We start from the raw sequence: 15,656 nt of genomic DNA on the forward strand, positions 1-15,656 counted from the left end.
CCGATGCGCTGTAAATAGGAGTGACTCTGGGCGGCCAAGCTGCGGAGGCAGGGACCGCACTTTACGAGAGACCAAACTGCCCGAGCGAGGCCCCAGAGTTGTAAACACGTGGAAATAAGCACAAAGCAAAGGGGAGGGGTGTTAAATACAAATCAGTAATTCCTGGAAGCAATTAATCCCGGGCCCCAGGCGGCTCTGAACCAGCTCTATCCAGGAACAGCGCGAGGCGCTGTGGGGAGAACCTGCGAGTTGCCTTACTTTGGGGCTTCTGGTTTACCAACTGTGACATGGACGCTAGGTATCTGGCCTATAGAACCACACCCGTCCCTTAGCTGGGCAGTAACAATCATTTAAGTCTGTACACAAACATGCATAATGTATGGACTCCAGTAGAAGCCACTTTGGAGCCTGGGGTGGGGTCACCTTTATGCCCCTTTCACATCTGCTAGATGTTCCTGAAACAAGTTTCCACAATCACAAGGCTGGAAAAGTTACTCAGCCTTTGGGACCGAGGGGTGAGTCAGAAGAACATGAGGTACAGGGAACTGGCCTGGCCTCCTTAGCTGGAACAGTCAGACGCCACCCTTTGCTTCCTGCCTCCCAAGAGCCACCTCTTTTGGGTGTAGGAGCCCCGTAGGTGCTAATCCTTCAGTGGACTGATGACAGCTAAGCCCAGGAAACTGGAACCCACACTCCTTTTCAGCCTCATTGTATCTGGTGCTCCTGGAGCTGGAAAGTAGCAGAGAAGCTGCGCAAAGTCACCACGCCCTTGAAGGAGAAAAAAAAAATCTTTGGGGTTTGTAGCACTCCATAGTTTACAACGTGCACTTTTACATGCATTATCTCATTTGAGTCTGACGGAACACATACTGTGTGCCAGGCACCGAGCCAGACACAAAAAGGGATGAGGCAGTGCGTTTTTTTTAAAGGAGCTTTCAGTCCAGTTTTAAAGAGAAAGTTGAAACTAGTACCCACGTTTTCAGGAAAAATGAGGCAGGTGCTATAAAGGGGCAGATTCCTAACACCCCATTAGGGAAGAATAACACAGCCAGCTGGGGAGGGCAGGGGCAATAAAAATTTTATGGAGGGAAAGCTGTAGGAGTAAAACCCTGAATGATCGGCAAGTTTTCAGAGAGAGAAATAGGGCTGTAGAGCAGTTTTTATACCTCTTCATACCCAAGTAAGCTCATTTATTTTCATGTCTTTGACAAGTAGCAGTAATAAAAAGAATAACTCACACTTATTGAGGACTTATTATGGGTCAGGAATGGTTTTAAGTAATTTATATGTATCATTTATTTAAACCTCACAGCAACCCACTTTACACAGGAAGCAATGGAGGCCAGGAAAGTCTAACGTTAGGTCTCGCAGGGCTACCAGGTAGTTCCTCCTGAGTATCTTCCAGGTAGCTAGTAAACATCATCTCCCCTTAGCAAAAGAAAACTAATGACCTCTAGGGCTGCACTGTGGGTCTGGCCTTTAGAGCCAGATCTTCCTAAGGCTCCCACAACCCTGACCAGCACGCCTAACTCTGCAGTTACCCCTGGCTGGCAGCGAAGAGCAAAGTACCCCTTTTCCCCTTTGATGCCACAAAGAATGCACCAGTGAGCTTTCCCTTGTTTCCAACTCAGTTCTAAAATCTCAGGAGATACCTGGTAGCCCTGTCTGGAGCCACAGCATCGCCATCATCAGTACTCCAAGCACGAGCTTGGGAGTTATCGACCCTCCTCCCTTTCCTTCTCTACCTTCACCAGGCAGCTTCCAAGTCTAGTAATTCTCTTAAACATCTACTAAATTTATCCTCTCAATTGTAAAGGACCCTGACTGGGCCTCAATTCTGCAGTCCTTCCAACTTGTTCTCTGCAGTACTGAGAGAGAACTTGCACTGGCAGGAGCTTTCTGAAATGCAGATACAATCATGTCCATCCTCTACTTAAAATCCTTTGATGACCAAACATCTTCTGCAGAATAAAGTCCAGGTTATGGCCATCAAGGCCCTTCACCACAAGCCGTCTGCCCACCTCTTCAGCTGTACCTGCTAGTGCTCTGACCTGCACCACAGTATTGGATTTCCTGAAGGCAGCGTTCTTTCTCCATACCTTACATGCCATTCCTGCTATTGGGAATGCCTTCCTTGCCCTCATTTGCCTAGGAAATTCTGTATCTTCAAAACTCAGCTCAAACACCTCCTCGAAGGAGACTCCCTGATCTCCACTGGCTTGGATTTGGATGTGCCTCGTCTCTGATCCCACAGCCCACTCGTATCCATTCTATATGACACTTGACACAGGCTGCTGACTCAAGTGTTATTGGTTGGTTCCCTTGGCTCTTGTCCCCACTAGACTGAGTTGCTGAAAGGCAGGAGCTGCCTCACTCCTCTCTATATCCCGTGCCTAACAAAGGATTTCACACAGTGCTTGCTTAATACATATTTGTTGCATTTCAGACAGAAGAATGACATGAGCAAGGATGAAAAGGATCTGTCCAGGAATGGAATGGGCTGCCTGGCAGTCTAGAGTCCAAGGGATGTGTAGCAGGGATGCATGGACTAAACCTGGAAAGGAGGTTATATTGGTTCTTTGAAGACCCTGGGAGCCAGGATGAGAAGTTTGGACTTCCTACGGTGTGGTGAGCAGTGGAGAACCCTGGGGTGTTAGATGATCAGAGCTGTGCCAAAGTTAGGAGGATGCACTGGAGAAGGGGGAGGCAAGGGCTAGAGAAAACAGGCAGCTTCTAGCTCTGTCTTATACTCGATGGAACAGCAGCTTGGGGAGATTATGATTACCCAAGGCCACACAGCTGGTGAGTGGCAGAACTAGGAGTTGAACCAGTTCTGGATGATGTCAAGTCCAGAGATCTGTACCTCACTCAGGGGTTATCAGATGGGGCTTCAAGGTTGTCCAAGTGGGCATGGATAATCCATTAATCAGGATAGGATAAGTTCTATTGTAGACACAATACCCAAATCTCTGTGGCTTAACACATTTATTTTCCATTCACACAAAGTCCACTGTGATGCTGGACAACACCTTAAGGCAGCTTAGCAATCCAGGCTGCTTTGATGTGCTTCCATAGTTCCCACAACAGGGAAAGCCCTTGAAGAATCATGTACCAGCTTTATTTTGGAAGTTTTATTGGTCATACATACCAACCATAATTCGATATGAGAGGACCACACAAGGGCATGAGTACCACATTGAGGTAATTGGACTCCACCTTGGAGGCTGCCACCACAGGCAACCAGCAGGGGAGCCTCATCTGGAGGATGGTATCTTCCTAACTGCTTCCTGCTCAACTCATCTTTCATCTCTGCTCCAGCTGGGGGAGAAGCCAGGTGAAGTCTGCAATGACCCTGGGAGGGAGGCAGATCACTGCAATTTGCAGATGAGGAAACCAAGGCATAAAGACAGTCCACGACTTGCCCGATTCCCATGTGCTCCTGCATCAACCTGCAGATGCAGCAACCAAAGCATTTAGCACGCAGTGTGGACTTCAGGCATTTGTAAGCCTGTCTCTATCACTGTATATTGGTGTCTTGCACTCCAACTTTGCCTCTGCAGCACCTAGCATGGGCTAGTACAGAGGAGTGGCCAAACCCATTAGCCAAGCCTCGCACACCTTTCCTCCATAGCCCCTGCCCTGGCCCAAAGCACAGCTGTGCAGGGTGTGGGGAGGCAGGAGTAAGAGTCACCTTCCCTGAAGGGCACCAGGTGGGGAGGCCCTTTGGGATATGTGAAGAGGGTAGGGAAAGGCTCCCTGGCACTGTTCAAGTGCTTCAAAAGGGAGGGGCAGGGCAGATGCCCCTGCTGGAGTGAGCTCTGTGGGACCACTGTGAGGGCGGACTTCATCTGTGCCTAAAACAGTGCCTGGGCCAGTTCCTGCTGTGGGGAAGTTTCCAGTAATCAAAGGTTCCCTACCATGCTGCTCCCTCACTGCACACAACCCTGTTCCTGACCTGGCCTTGGGTGGAATTTGTTTCTCTTATATCCCAGGACTCCTCCTATGGCTCCTAATAGGACAACCTTCCCTAGTTCTGGGGTTGCCTCTGCCTCTGACAGAGCACCTGGAAGGAATTCTCACCTGAAACCCCACTTCAGTGCCTGCCCTGAAGGCTGACGCCACTCTCCACCCTGACGCTGGGCCCCTCACCCTGGCAGGGCGCACAGTCCCTCCTTCCCTCCTCAGCCGACCGCACCAGAGAAACCAGAACCCAAGCCAAAGTATCAGAAACGTGTATTCTTTTTCTTTTAATAGTAAACCTCTTTACAACAAATATAGTGAAAGAGTTTTCAAACAAAACTCATAAGAATCTCGGGGACTTTGTCTTTCTTATTGTGTAGAATACTAAGAAAGCATCACCATACAGCACGAAAAGAAATATTGAAAACAAATCAACAGCCACACACTTGGACTCGCCCTGCCCAGGACCCAGGAGGAGCCCCAGGAGTGTGGGTGATTGTCAGGTCTGGGGGTGGGGCACCTCCGTGGCCTGTCCCCTTCCTCTCTCTGGGACTTGAGTGGGGAAGACAGAGAGAATCCAGATTCTCCATATAACATTCCAGCGCCCCTCCCCCAATACAAATCCCATTCCTTCTACCAGCTGTTTAGGGGGTGGAGAGAGGTGGCAGAGGGGAGAACAGGAGTTCCCAGGCTCCATGTCTCCTCCCCTCCATGAAAGCCTAAATTCACCCTCACCCCACCCCTGGGGATTCCAAAGAGTCAGTTAAAAATATATAGATATAGATATTTCTAGATACACTTTTACATCATTTCTGTCTCTCCAAACAAATAAATAATCAGCAAGAGAAGGTGCATTACTTCCTTCCTGTCCAAGGTGGGGAGGGCTGGGTAAGGGTCAGGGGTCAGTCTTGCTGAACTGAGTGCACTGCTGGGGGAAGGGGAAACGGTGTGTTCAACTGGGATGGGAGGGGGTCCTCTTGCCCACTGTCCCTGAAAGCTATGGGAAACCTGGGGAGGGGAGGAGCATTGGATGACTCCAGTGATTACTTTGGCAAATGCCCAGTTATTCAGAGGAAGGAGTGGGTGGAGGCAAATTTGGCTTGTGTGAGGAGGAAGAAATGAAGTCTGCACTTGAGGTCTGGGTTCCCAGGGACCCTTCATCTGGCCGGCCAGGAGCCCCTACCCCCAAGAGAAATCTTGGGATACTGAATTGCAGAAATGTCGCACATTCATTCACAGACCACCTCCTGCCCCCAGGGATAGAGAAGAAAGGATACACACACATCCACACATGGTAATCAAAAGCCAGGTTTGCCGTTACAAGGCAGAGGGCAAAACTGGTAAATATTGCACCTTGAACTGCAGGGGCCCTCACCCCCACCCCGTGTTTAATGGTGGCCAAGCCCAACCTAGAAAGGTGGACAGACTGATGGCAGGAATAGCCTGAGAAGGGAAGGCCAATCATTCAATGTTTATTGAGCACCTATCAGCCACCATTCAGTCATTCAGCATTTACTGAGCGCCAACTAGGTGCCAAGCACTGAGCAAGGCCCTGGGGAAACACACACGACCACACCCTCTCCTTTCAAGGCCCTGATCAAGTCTCACTGATTCTTCAAACTCCCTCTAGGAACCTGCAGGAAGACTGGACATGCTGTGTGCCCAGCAAGCAAGTGGGGGTTAAGGTATGAGCAACGACGGTTCACTGATCAGGTGAGGAAAAACACTTCAGGGAGGAAGAGGAACTTGAGCGTCACCCTGAAAGCAGGACTGGGGTGAGGGGAAGAGGGTACTCCTGGAAGGGGCTGTGTGTAAAGGTGTGGGTGCTGGGTGGACAATTGTGCATGGAGCCTGGGAGAGGCAAGGCTGCAGGGAGAGGCAAGAAGGGCCAACTGCTAGATCCCTTCTGACGGCAGGACAAAAATATCAGAGCTAAGGGTGAGAACAGGTGAAGGAGCATGGCAGAAGGGAGTGGGGCTCAGGGAGGAGGGTCATGGAGCTGGAAGCCAGGGCTGTGTGGCTGCAACAGCCACCTGTCCCTCTGTAAACACATACCCAGGCACATGCTCACACGCACACACTCACACAGATGCCCTCAGAGCTCTATTTGCACAAAAATTCATGTGTATGCCCAGACAGGCTCAGAGACCCACACAACCATACAAGCACACACAAATACAGAGGGACACTTGGACATACAAATACCAGACGCCCTTGCGAATACGCTCAGGTACATGCGCAGCCACATGCCCCCCCACCCCCCCGCTTCTGGTTCCTTCCCTGCCTCGTGTTGAAATACTGCAAGTGGCTGGGTCATGGAGGTGGGCAAAGATAGTCACCTGGCACAAAACTGAGCCTTGTCTACTCTGTTTTCCCACCGGGATGAAACCCCAAGGGAGTGCTGCACCCCTTGGGCAGAGGAGCTGGGGTTACCCGAAGGAGTGGGGCAAGATCCCAGTCTGCCCCCGCACCTTAGGATGAGGGGTGGTGTGGATCACAGGCTTGGGGCCTGCCCCCTCCAGTCTGACCGGTCATCCAGCCTGAGGTCTCAGAACCTGGGAGGCAGCAGACAGGCAGACTGGGGAGCTGGGGGAGGGGAGCAAGAACAACAGCAGAAGAACCTCTCTGTACAGTACGGGCGTTTGAGTCATTATTATTACAATATACTTTGACAAAAATAGAATCTCATTTCATATCAATACAACAACAACAACAAAAAAACAGTTTCCTGGACTGTTACACTGCTAACTTTTCCAAAGGTTGCTATTTACAATTACAGTAGCCAAGAGGGAGGGTGGGATGCGGCCTGGGGTGGGACAGGAGGTAGCCAGACAATGAGGGCGCCAAGAGCAGGGAGGTGGGGCCTGGAGCAGTTCGGGAGCAGGAGTGGGAGCTGGGAGGAGGGCTGGGCGAGGGGCTAAGGAGGAGAGAAGGGAGGCAGGCCTTCTGCAGACCTCCCCGTCCCCTCTCCCATCCTCACACCCCATCCCAACGTCCACTCCTCTGGGAATATGTACGTGCAAGGAAGAGCAAGTCCCCTCACTCACACCTGCCCCTGGATGCAAGGGTTCCGGTCCTCAGGCATCCCGAAGTGACCAAGGCCCGCTCCCACTGAGTCACCTCACTCAAGTTCCTCTCCCCAGTTCTCCCTGCACTTTGTGGCCAGCTTTACAGGGCTGGTGGCAACTGAGGGATGGGGAGCTATTGCACTGTGTATCTTAGAGAAAACGCTGGGAAAGGGAAGGGACCCTGACTCACACCCTTGGCCCAGCCTCTGTCCCTCCTCAGCCTTCTCCTCATGGCTCTTTCTCTCCAAATGTGCTTCAGAGGGGCCCCCACCTCAACGCCTCCCCCCAGCCTCAGATTCCTAGGCAGCCTTCCCAGCCCAAAAGCTCAGCCAGCACCCACACACCTTGGAGGTGCAGCTCACACAAGAATCAGTGAGTGTCGTGTGTGTGTGGGGACATGTGGGGGCCAGGCTTGGGTATTCTGCCCCATATGCCTATGGCCATAGGAACAGCCCAGAAGCAGAAACCCTTTACAAAGCCTCTTCCTCACTTTCCCCTGAAACACAAACCCACCATCAAGCCAACTTTGGGGTTTCAGTCTATTGTAAGGGTTTTGTTGTTTGGTAGTTTTTTTGGTTATTTCCCTCTATCTGGGGGACGGGGTGGGAGGGCTCCGCATGCAGGGCTCGGCACCTGTCCTTTTCCAAAGGCCCATTGGGCCCCCACCCCCTCCTGCAGCATATGTGTACAACGTGCAAAGTGTTCCCCCCTTCCCGCAAAAAAGAGCTCCCGCAGCCAGTGAAAATGGCAGGGGGTGCAGAAAGGGGATGGGAGCATCCCCCTCTCCAAAGTGAGAATCCAAATTAAAAAAAATAATAATATTAATAATAATATAATAATAATTATACACAAATGTAACCGTCAACAGGACATGGAGCACAAGAAAGGAAGTGGGGGTCAAGCGGGAGGAGCCCAGGACAGGGGGGTGGGCGGTGAGATTGTCAACTCTTCATCAGGGAGGCTGAGAGGAGGGGAGTGGGGATCGTCACTTTAATGTCTGTGAAAAGAGGAGATGGAGAAGGGGGTGTGAGGGGCGGCCCAGACTATGGGGTATGTGTCCCCCACGCCCCTCTCCCTGTAGGGCCAGGATTCTAGTGGCAGGGCCAGCTCTGAGGGGAGGATGTTGTCGAGCAAAAGGGCTGATGCTGGAGGAAGGGTGAGAGACGGGCCTTTGGTGGGGGTAAAAGGGCATTAGTGCGGCCTCAAAAGGGCTGATGGAAGGGCTAGCTGGCCACAAGGCCTCTCAGGTGGGAGATAAGACAGGCTGGGGCACACGGGGAGTCCCTGGGTGTAGCGGACACTGGCAGACGGGAGGGGCGATGCTACAGTACCCAGGTGTCAAGCCGCATCCTCTTCACAGCTGAGCCCTCGGCCTCGGGCTCCGGGGCTGGACGCAGCAGGCCCAGGGTAGGCCCGAAGTCCCCCCGTCCGTCATCCCGGTCCCCTGTCTCATAGGAGCCCCCAGCTGGGCTGCTGAGACTGTCACCAGGCTCAGGGCGGGTGGCTGGGAACACGGCTGGGGGGGGAGGTGCAGGGCTGCGTTCACGGCTTGGGGACACAGGTTCCGATTTGATGCTGATGTGGGGGTGGGTGGTGACTGTGAGGGCAGCACCCACGTGGGGCAGGGGGCTGCCAGGGCTGATGACAGGCAATGGGGATGGGGTACAGGGGAAACAGGGGACAGGAGGTGAGTGAAAAAAAAAGTGATGGGTGATGACAAGACAGGGTGAGGGGGCAGAGAATGAGAAGTTGGGAGATGGGGATGTGAGTGGGGAGGAACAGACAGGTGGATGGAGAGAGACCAGGAGAGAGAGAGAGAGAGCGAGCCAAGTGAAGGGAAAGAAGGAAAAGAAGTCATATTAGTTCTCTATCTCCTGTCATTTTCTGCAGTGCAGGGTCCCCACCCCCACCCCCATCCCCACCCCAGGCTGGCTGGAAGAGGGACTCAGGGTGGGTCTCCCAGGCCTGTACCTGGGACATCAGGGCTGCCAGCTGGTGCCTCACATGGTGTCCACTGATGACAGGCAACCTCAAAGGGATCCTTCCTCTTTCCGACCCTCAACTCTCCCTTCCCAAACATGTGCACGGATCCCCAGGGACTCACATTAGGTTGCTGAGAGACACAGGGACCAGGTGGGACTGTTGCTGCGGCTGCGGCTGCGGCTGCTGTGGCTGCGGCTGCTGCTGCTGCTGCTGCTGCTGAGGCTGGGGCTGGGGCTGAGGCTGCGGAGGCTGCGGCTGGGGCGGCTGCTGGGGCTGTGGTGGCTGCTGCCAGGCGGTGACATTGCCTAGTGACAGCCCCCCAGGTGAACTGAAGGCTGGTAAGGAGGAGAGCTCCGCACTGGTCAACTGGTAATCTGCATGGGTGGGGGAAAGTGAGGATGAGCCTCAGTGGCAGGGAGAGGACCAAGGCTGGGGGCACCTCCGGGAGGAACATGGAAGCAGCTGTTAATGATAGATGCGAATCATAAAACCCATACAAATCCAGGAAGATGGCAAAGTTCAAGAATTGCAGATCATGCCCGGCCGGGAGTGGTTCAGCGGTTGAGCATCGACCTAGGACCCAGGAGATCGCGGTTCGATTCTGGGTCAGGGTACATGCCTGGGTTGCGGGCTCGCAGCCAATCAATGACAACTCTCATCACTGATGTTTCTCTCTCTCTCTCCCTCTCCCTTCCTCTCTCTGAAATCAATAAAGATATATTTAAAAAAAAGGAAAGAAATGCAGATGGTAATAACCAGGAGGTGCGTTTTTTTTTAACAGGATGAAAAGAGGTGGTTTCTTTTTTTTAAAACATGTTTTTATTGATTTTAAAGAGAGGAAGAAAGAGGGAGAGAGACATAGAAACATCGATGAGAGAGAAGTATTGACTGGCTGCCTCTTGCATGCCCCCTTGCCGGTGACTGAGCCCGAAACCTTGGCATGTGCCCTGACCAAGGACTGAACCAGCAGCCTCTTAGTGCATGGGCCGAAGCTGAACCACTGGGTCACGCCAGCTGGGCAAGAGGTGGTTTCTTAAATAGTGTTTAACTTTTTTTTTTTAAACTGTGTGTGGGTATCACTTTTAGAATGTCAATTTATAAAAAGGGCAAAAAACCCGGCCGGCATGACTCAGTGGTTGAGCATAGACCTGGGATCCAGGAGATCGTGGTTCAATTCCCAGTCGGGGCACATGCCCAGGTGGTGGGCTCAATACCAAGAGGGGAGCATGCGGGAGGCAGCCGATGAATGACTCTCTCTCATCACTGATATTTCTATCTCTCTCCCTCTCCCTTCCTCTCTCTGAAATAAAAAATATATTTAAAAAGGGCAAAAAATCAGGGAAGGTCTAATATATGTCATCTCTTCAATTGCCAAGTCTTCAAGTGCCTTTCCGAGACACAGGGAGGCATGGTAAATGCCAGGTGAACAATGCATCTGAAGCAAATTACTGTTAACAACCATTCTACCTTCTGCAAAGTCCAGAGTCTCCTAAGGACTGTCAACACATAAGACAAGTAGCAGCCAGGGTTTGAGCTGCTGGCCCCTCCCCCACATAAACACAGAGGATGCATATCCGCCATCCAGAAGGGCCTGGAAGAGCAGAGGGGCTGGGAGGAAAACAGTTCTGCAGCGCAGCAGGCCAAGGTTCTGACCAATTTCTCCACAAGGTGTTGCTCGCTCTTCCTAAAATTTATCTCAATAATGAAACTGTGATATTTGCACTGTCACAGAATGAACAGAACCCTGAGGTGTTTCACAATTTACACAGCACTATTATGTTTCATGCTGCATTCTGTTTGCAATAGTTTAGAAAATGTCTTCCCTGAGGAGCACAAGGCGACTGCGTTGTGGTCGTGGGAGGGTAGGAGCATGCCCCACTCCCATCCTAGCAGCACGGTACCTCCATGCTCTTACTCATGGGCTCATCTGCTCCAGCAGATAAAGGGGTTTATGCAGAGAAGACAGTATTATATGGGCAACACAGGCATGTGCGATGAGGTCAAACTTCCTGGCTACCTCAACTTACAGGTCATGTGACCTTGGGCAACCTACTTACTCTCTATAAACTGGAGGCAATAATCTTGCCTATAGTTACACAGCTGTTGTGAGGTGTGAGTTAATACACATGAAGCATACCCCGACTGGTGTTGCTCAGTGGTTAGAGTGTCAGCCTGCGCACTGAAGGGCTGCAGGTTCATTCCTGGTCAAGGGCATGTACCTTAGTTGCAGGGTCAACAATCCCTGGCCCTGGTTGGGACACGTGCGGGAGGCAACCAATCGATGTGTCTCTCTCACATCAGTGTTTCTCCCCCCCACCTTCCTTTCCACTCTCTAAAAATCAATGGAAAAAAATATCCTCAACAAAATAACAACAACAAAAAACAACACATGAAGCACGTAGAACAGTGTCCAGCACATAGTAGATATTCAAAAGATTTACTTGTTGTTATTAATTTACAAATGAGGCAACTGTAGCCTCAAATTTGAGGAACACCCCAGGTCACAGAGAAAGCCAATGGCAGAGCTAAGACGAGATCCCAGGCCTCTTTATTACCTTTAAATCTCACCCTAGAGAGATGGTCCATGCTTGCCTCTGGCCTTATAACCTTAGCCAGGAGCTTTGAGATGTTTCTATTTAAAAAGCAGAGCAAGGGCAGAAAGAGGAGCCTAGGACCAACTATTTCAAACACTCATTTTATAAACAAGAAAGCCAACCACAGAGAAGTACATCACCTGCCCAACATCCCTCAGCCACTGAATGGTTGAGACTCAACTCCCAGCCCCTCACTTTCCCAGCACACTCCAGCCCCATCTACCTGGAGACTTGACTTCCCAAGAGGCTTCACTCTTGCTAGATAAGAGGAACATGGGCCACAGGTCTGCCCCTAGCATGACCACAGCCAGACCTCTGCAGCCAGTGTTAACAAAGGGATAGGCGTTGGTAAGGCCTATCCCTTACCAAGACATTACCATAGCCAGATCACCCCCAGCCGGAACTTGAACTGCGGCCAAGGAATGTAAACAGTAAACAACTAAACAGCAATGTGCTTCTTAGGGTTTTGTTTATGCACCTAGAGTCACCTGAACACCCTGCTGTTTAAACTACTCCTGCAGCAAGAGGAACTGGAGCCCTGGCTGCTGAGAGGATGCAAGAAAGGCTGCACACTTTTCAGCAGGGATCCAAGGGCAGCCCAGCATCAGATTCTGCTCTCACACCAATTTCACAAACAGTTTAAAGTCTGGCCTGCTGAGCACCTGTCCCAAGTTCACTGGCACCCACTAACCTCCCTCCTTCACAAAGTAGCAGGGGACCCAAGAAGATGGCAGAAAATCACCACCATGGGATTCCCAAAAAACAACAGCTCCTGAAAAGTGGTCTGTGCTGCCTTCCACCAACCACCCCACCCCCGGCCATCCTCAGGGAGCTGGCTTTTCTAGTCAGGCCCAGAGCCCCAGCTGCCAGGGCTGGACAAGCCTCAGAGACCTCCTGTCCACCCACAACTCTCACAGATGAAGAGATTGGCCCCAGGGATGCGGCCATCTGAAGCAGTCCCCTTTGAAGCTGCCCGAGGACATAACCTGAGAGTGGGTGCATGTATGGGAGCACACACAGAACAACGAACTGTACAGACACCTTGATGATAAAATCTGGACATAAAGACACATGCCAGAGTCTGGTCCCTCACCATGAGGTGGTTCCTCCAGCTGAACTACCTGCACCAAGGGCTTTCCTCCATACGGGGCTGGATTCTGGATTTTTACACATGGGGAAGAGGTGGATTTTGTGGCTATTTATATTGATGTCTGGGACCAAGTGTGGTTCACCTATGGTATGAGGGCTTGGAAAGGGGAGAGCAGTTGAAGGGTCTTTTGATCTAGTCTCATCTCATCACAAACAGCCCTAACACAAGCCACTCACAGGTAAGAACCTGGGAAACAGCAGACGTCTCCTCAGCGGGAAACAGACCAGGTTCCCCAACCACATACATGCTCTGAAACAGTGTCAAGGCATTTCCCCTTCGGACAGTCCTTCCTCACAGCAGCTGGTAGTGCAGGCAAGGAAGGTGAAGAGTGTTCACAGACTGTTCCTGGGAGAATGTGAGTAGGCAACACAGGCCAGGACAGCCCTGGGTACTCAGGAAAGCCTGGGCACTGGGTATCCTGTCTGAATTCTTCCACCTAGAGGCCTCTCTCATGTCTCCAAGTGACTAGTCACCTTCAGATCCCTCTCCTCAACCTTCATCAGTCTTCCTCCTTGCCCCCTCATCACTTCACCCCCAAGCCCGGTGGCCTTCCCTGGAACCTGGCCTGCTCAGTCTCCCTGTCTCTTCTCTCCCTCATTCCTTCATTCTTGTCCACTAAGATGCCTCACTGAAGTGACCATGCCTGCCTTCCACCCCAACCCCTGTGGCCCGAATCATCTGCTCAGCCCACCTCTGCCTGCCTTCTCCTAATGGGAGGCTCCCTGAGGCCAGGGCTTTCCCTCTCCATTAGGTCCATATTAAAAACAAAGAATACCTAGTTTAGACAAAATAATGAATAATTTTTTAGCATAAGCATGTCTTTGGGACATACTTTGCAGAAGAATCTCTGTGAGACATACTAAAAAATTATTCATTGTTTTTATCTGAAATTCAAGTTTAATTGGGCATTCTAGGTTTCTACTGGCTAAATCTGGCAACCTTAATTAGGTAAGGACACTCTCAAATCAATGGCCTTCCTCAGGTTGGGGTGTCGCCCAGAAAGAATAGCTCATATTCCCTCGCTGGTCCCTCCCCTGTCCCAAGGCCCTGTGCACACAGCTCAGGCCACCTGAACACTCACCTGTGTTGTAGGCGGTGGGCATGGAAGAGAAGGGGAGGCCCTGGCTGAGTAAACTCGGTGTTGCCACGGAAACCACTGGGGTGGTGAGCGAGTGGGTAGACTGGGAGACCCCAAGGCGCTGGGCATTGTTCTGCAGGAAAAAATTGTCTGTCAAGAGGTGGCAGATTGGGGGCTTGCTTGATCCTGGCCCACCATTCCAAGGCCAAGCTGGGCTCTCTTGAATCCCAAGGCCTAGGTGGGATGCCTCAGCATGGAGGCCCCATAGATACACAAACACATGCTGGTGGGTTCAAAGACACTGAGATCCACAGAGAAAAACATGCCACACAGATCCATTCACACCTACACACAGAGAGGAATGCTTGCCCTGTGGCCCAGCATCAAGCTCTCCCAAGGCAGAGTGAGAAGAGCCATTCTCCTGGCTCATTTCTTTGGAGTCTGCTCTCCATCTATCACACCGCAGCACATGCCTGGGGAGAGGCGTGCTGGCATCTGCGAGGGGAATGCGTGTGCCTGCGTGTATGCACACACGTGTGTGGGGCTGTCAGCTCCATCTGCCGCTGACTCACTTGTTTATTCCAACTCCACGCTGGGGCCGAAACTGCCGCCGTGCTGGCCGCCAAAGCCTGCCTGCCTTTTCCAGCCTCACTGGCCTCCTCTCAGGGAGCTGGGGAGGGAGGAGCCCCCACCCCACTCCTGGCTGAGGGTGAGTATGTAGGTGTGTGTGAGAGAAAGAGCGGCTGCGTATGCCTCTGAGTGCCTGTGAGACGGGCTGTGTGCAGGAGGGAGCACAGGAGACAGAGGGGAGACAGGGAAGCTCTCCTACCAAGGATAACTCTGGCCTTGCGTTAAGCCTCAGCTTCTCCTGGAAAACTGATTTTACTGGCTGGCTGGTACCCCTCCTACGGAGGTCCTGCCAGATGTTCCACGAATGCTCGGTGGGCCTGAGGAGTCGGAAGGCAAGTGCAGTCCAGCCTCTGGTCAAAGGGCCTAATCCAGGTATCCTGGGACAAGGCCTGGCCCACTCCCCTTGCACATGCACATACACACAGTGAAAGGTGTGCCGGCATGAATGCAACACTACAATAAGACATCCATATACACACATGTACAAATACATGCATGTCTGACCCCTCACCCCTGCCCCATTCACCTCTGTATCCCACTTGGAGCTCCTGGCAAACAACCAAATAAACAACACACACTACATACAGGTGAAAGGACAAGGGCACCCACATATTCCATGCTGGGACCACAGAGCACGGGGATGACCCAGAATTGAAAGCCACAGCAAACATCTCACAGCCTCACTTACCAGATCTAAATGGTCCTCAGTCTGGGAGCAGAAATAAAACCAAGGGATGGTTCAGTCTCTTGCTTCCACCTTCCCCTCACAACACTGTCCCCACAGTCATCCCATCTACCTCTCCACATGGGAGCAGGATGGCTCTGCCAGCCTACAAGCACACAGCTTTTCACTGTCCTGATGGATTGCCACAAGATGCTACATCCCAGTGTACACCAGTTAGGAAGTCCTCACAATCTAATTCCCATCCCTCTGCTGTAACAGATCTCTCCTGTCCTCCTTCCTATCACAGAACATTCTCTCCCATTTCCTGTTCCCTTTTACTGCCTTTGAGGCTGGTACTTCTGTGTTCCAACCTTTTGTAAAGCCCTCTGGGACTTCTTCCCAGCCATGCTTCCATGATCTCTCTTGGGAAGTCCTAACTGCTGGTTAACCTTCATCTCTCCTGCTGGAGATCAGCTCTTTCCTCCCTCTACTCTCCCATTCCCCAGCCCCTGCCCTTTACTCCGTCCAG

General features: G+C 51.8%; 1 protein-coding gene across 1 annotated transcript in view; it reads right to left on the bottom strand.

Annotated features, from left to right (window-relative positions):
* Positions 1-4,216: 4,216 nt before the first annotated feature.
* Positions 4,217-15,656, bottom strand: part of MEF2D (myocyte enhancer factor 2D) — a 33,065-nt gene continuing 21,625 nt past the window's right edge. Inside the window, exons 8-12 of the mRNA XM_087827995.1 lie at positions 15,152-15,172; positions 13,837-13,966; positions 9,133-9,385; positions 8,360-8,666; positions 4,217-8,025 (exon numbers count right to left, since the gene is read on the bottom strand). Of these exons, the coding sequence (XP_087684121.1) occupies positions 8,014-8,025; positions 8,360-8,666; positions 9,133-9,385; positions 13,837-13,966; positions 15,152-15,172 (723 nt within the window). The 3' untranslated portion in view covers positions 4,217-8,013. The remainder of the gene's footprint in view (positions 8,026-8,359; positions 8,667-9,132; positions 9,386-13,836; positions 13,967-15,151; positions 15,173-15,656) is intronic.

Source organism: Miniopterus natalensis, chromosome 19 (genome assembly GCF_054644295.1).
Source record: "Miniopterus natalensis isolate mMinNat1 chromosome 19, mMinNat1.hap1, whole genome shotgun sequence".
Classification (NCBI taxonomy): domain Eukaryota; kingdom Metazoa; phylum Chordata; class Mammalia; order Chiroptera; family Miniopteridae; genus Miniopterus; species Miniopterus natalensis.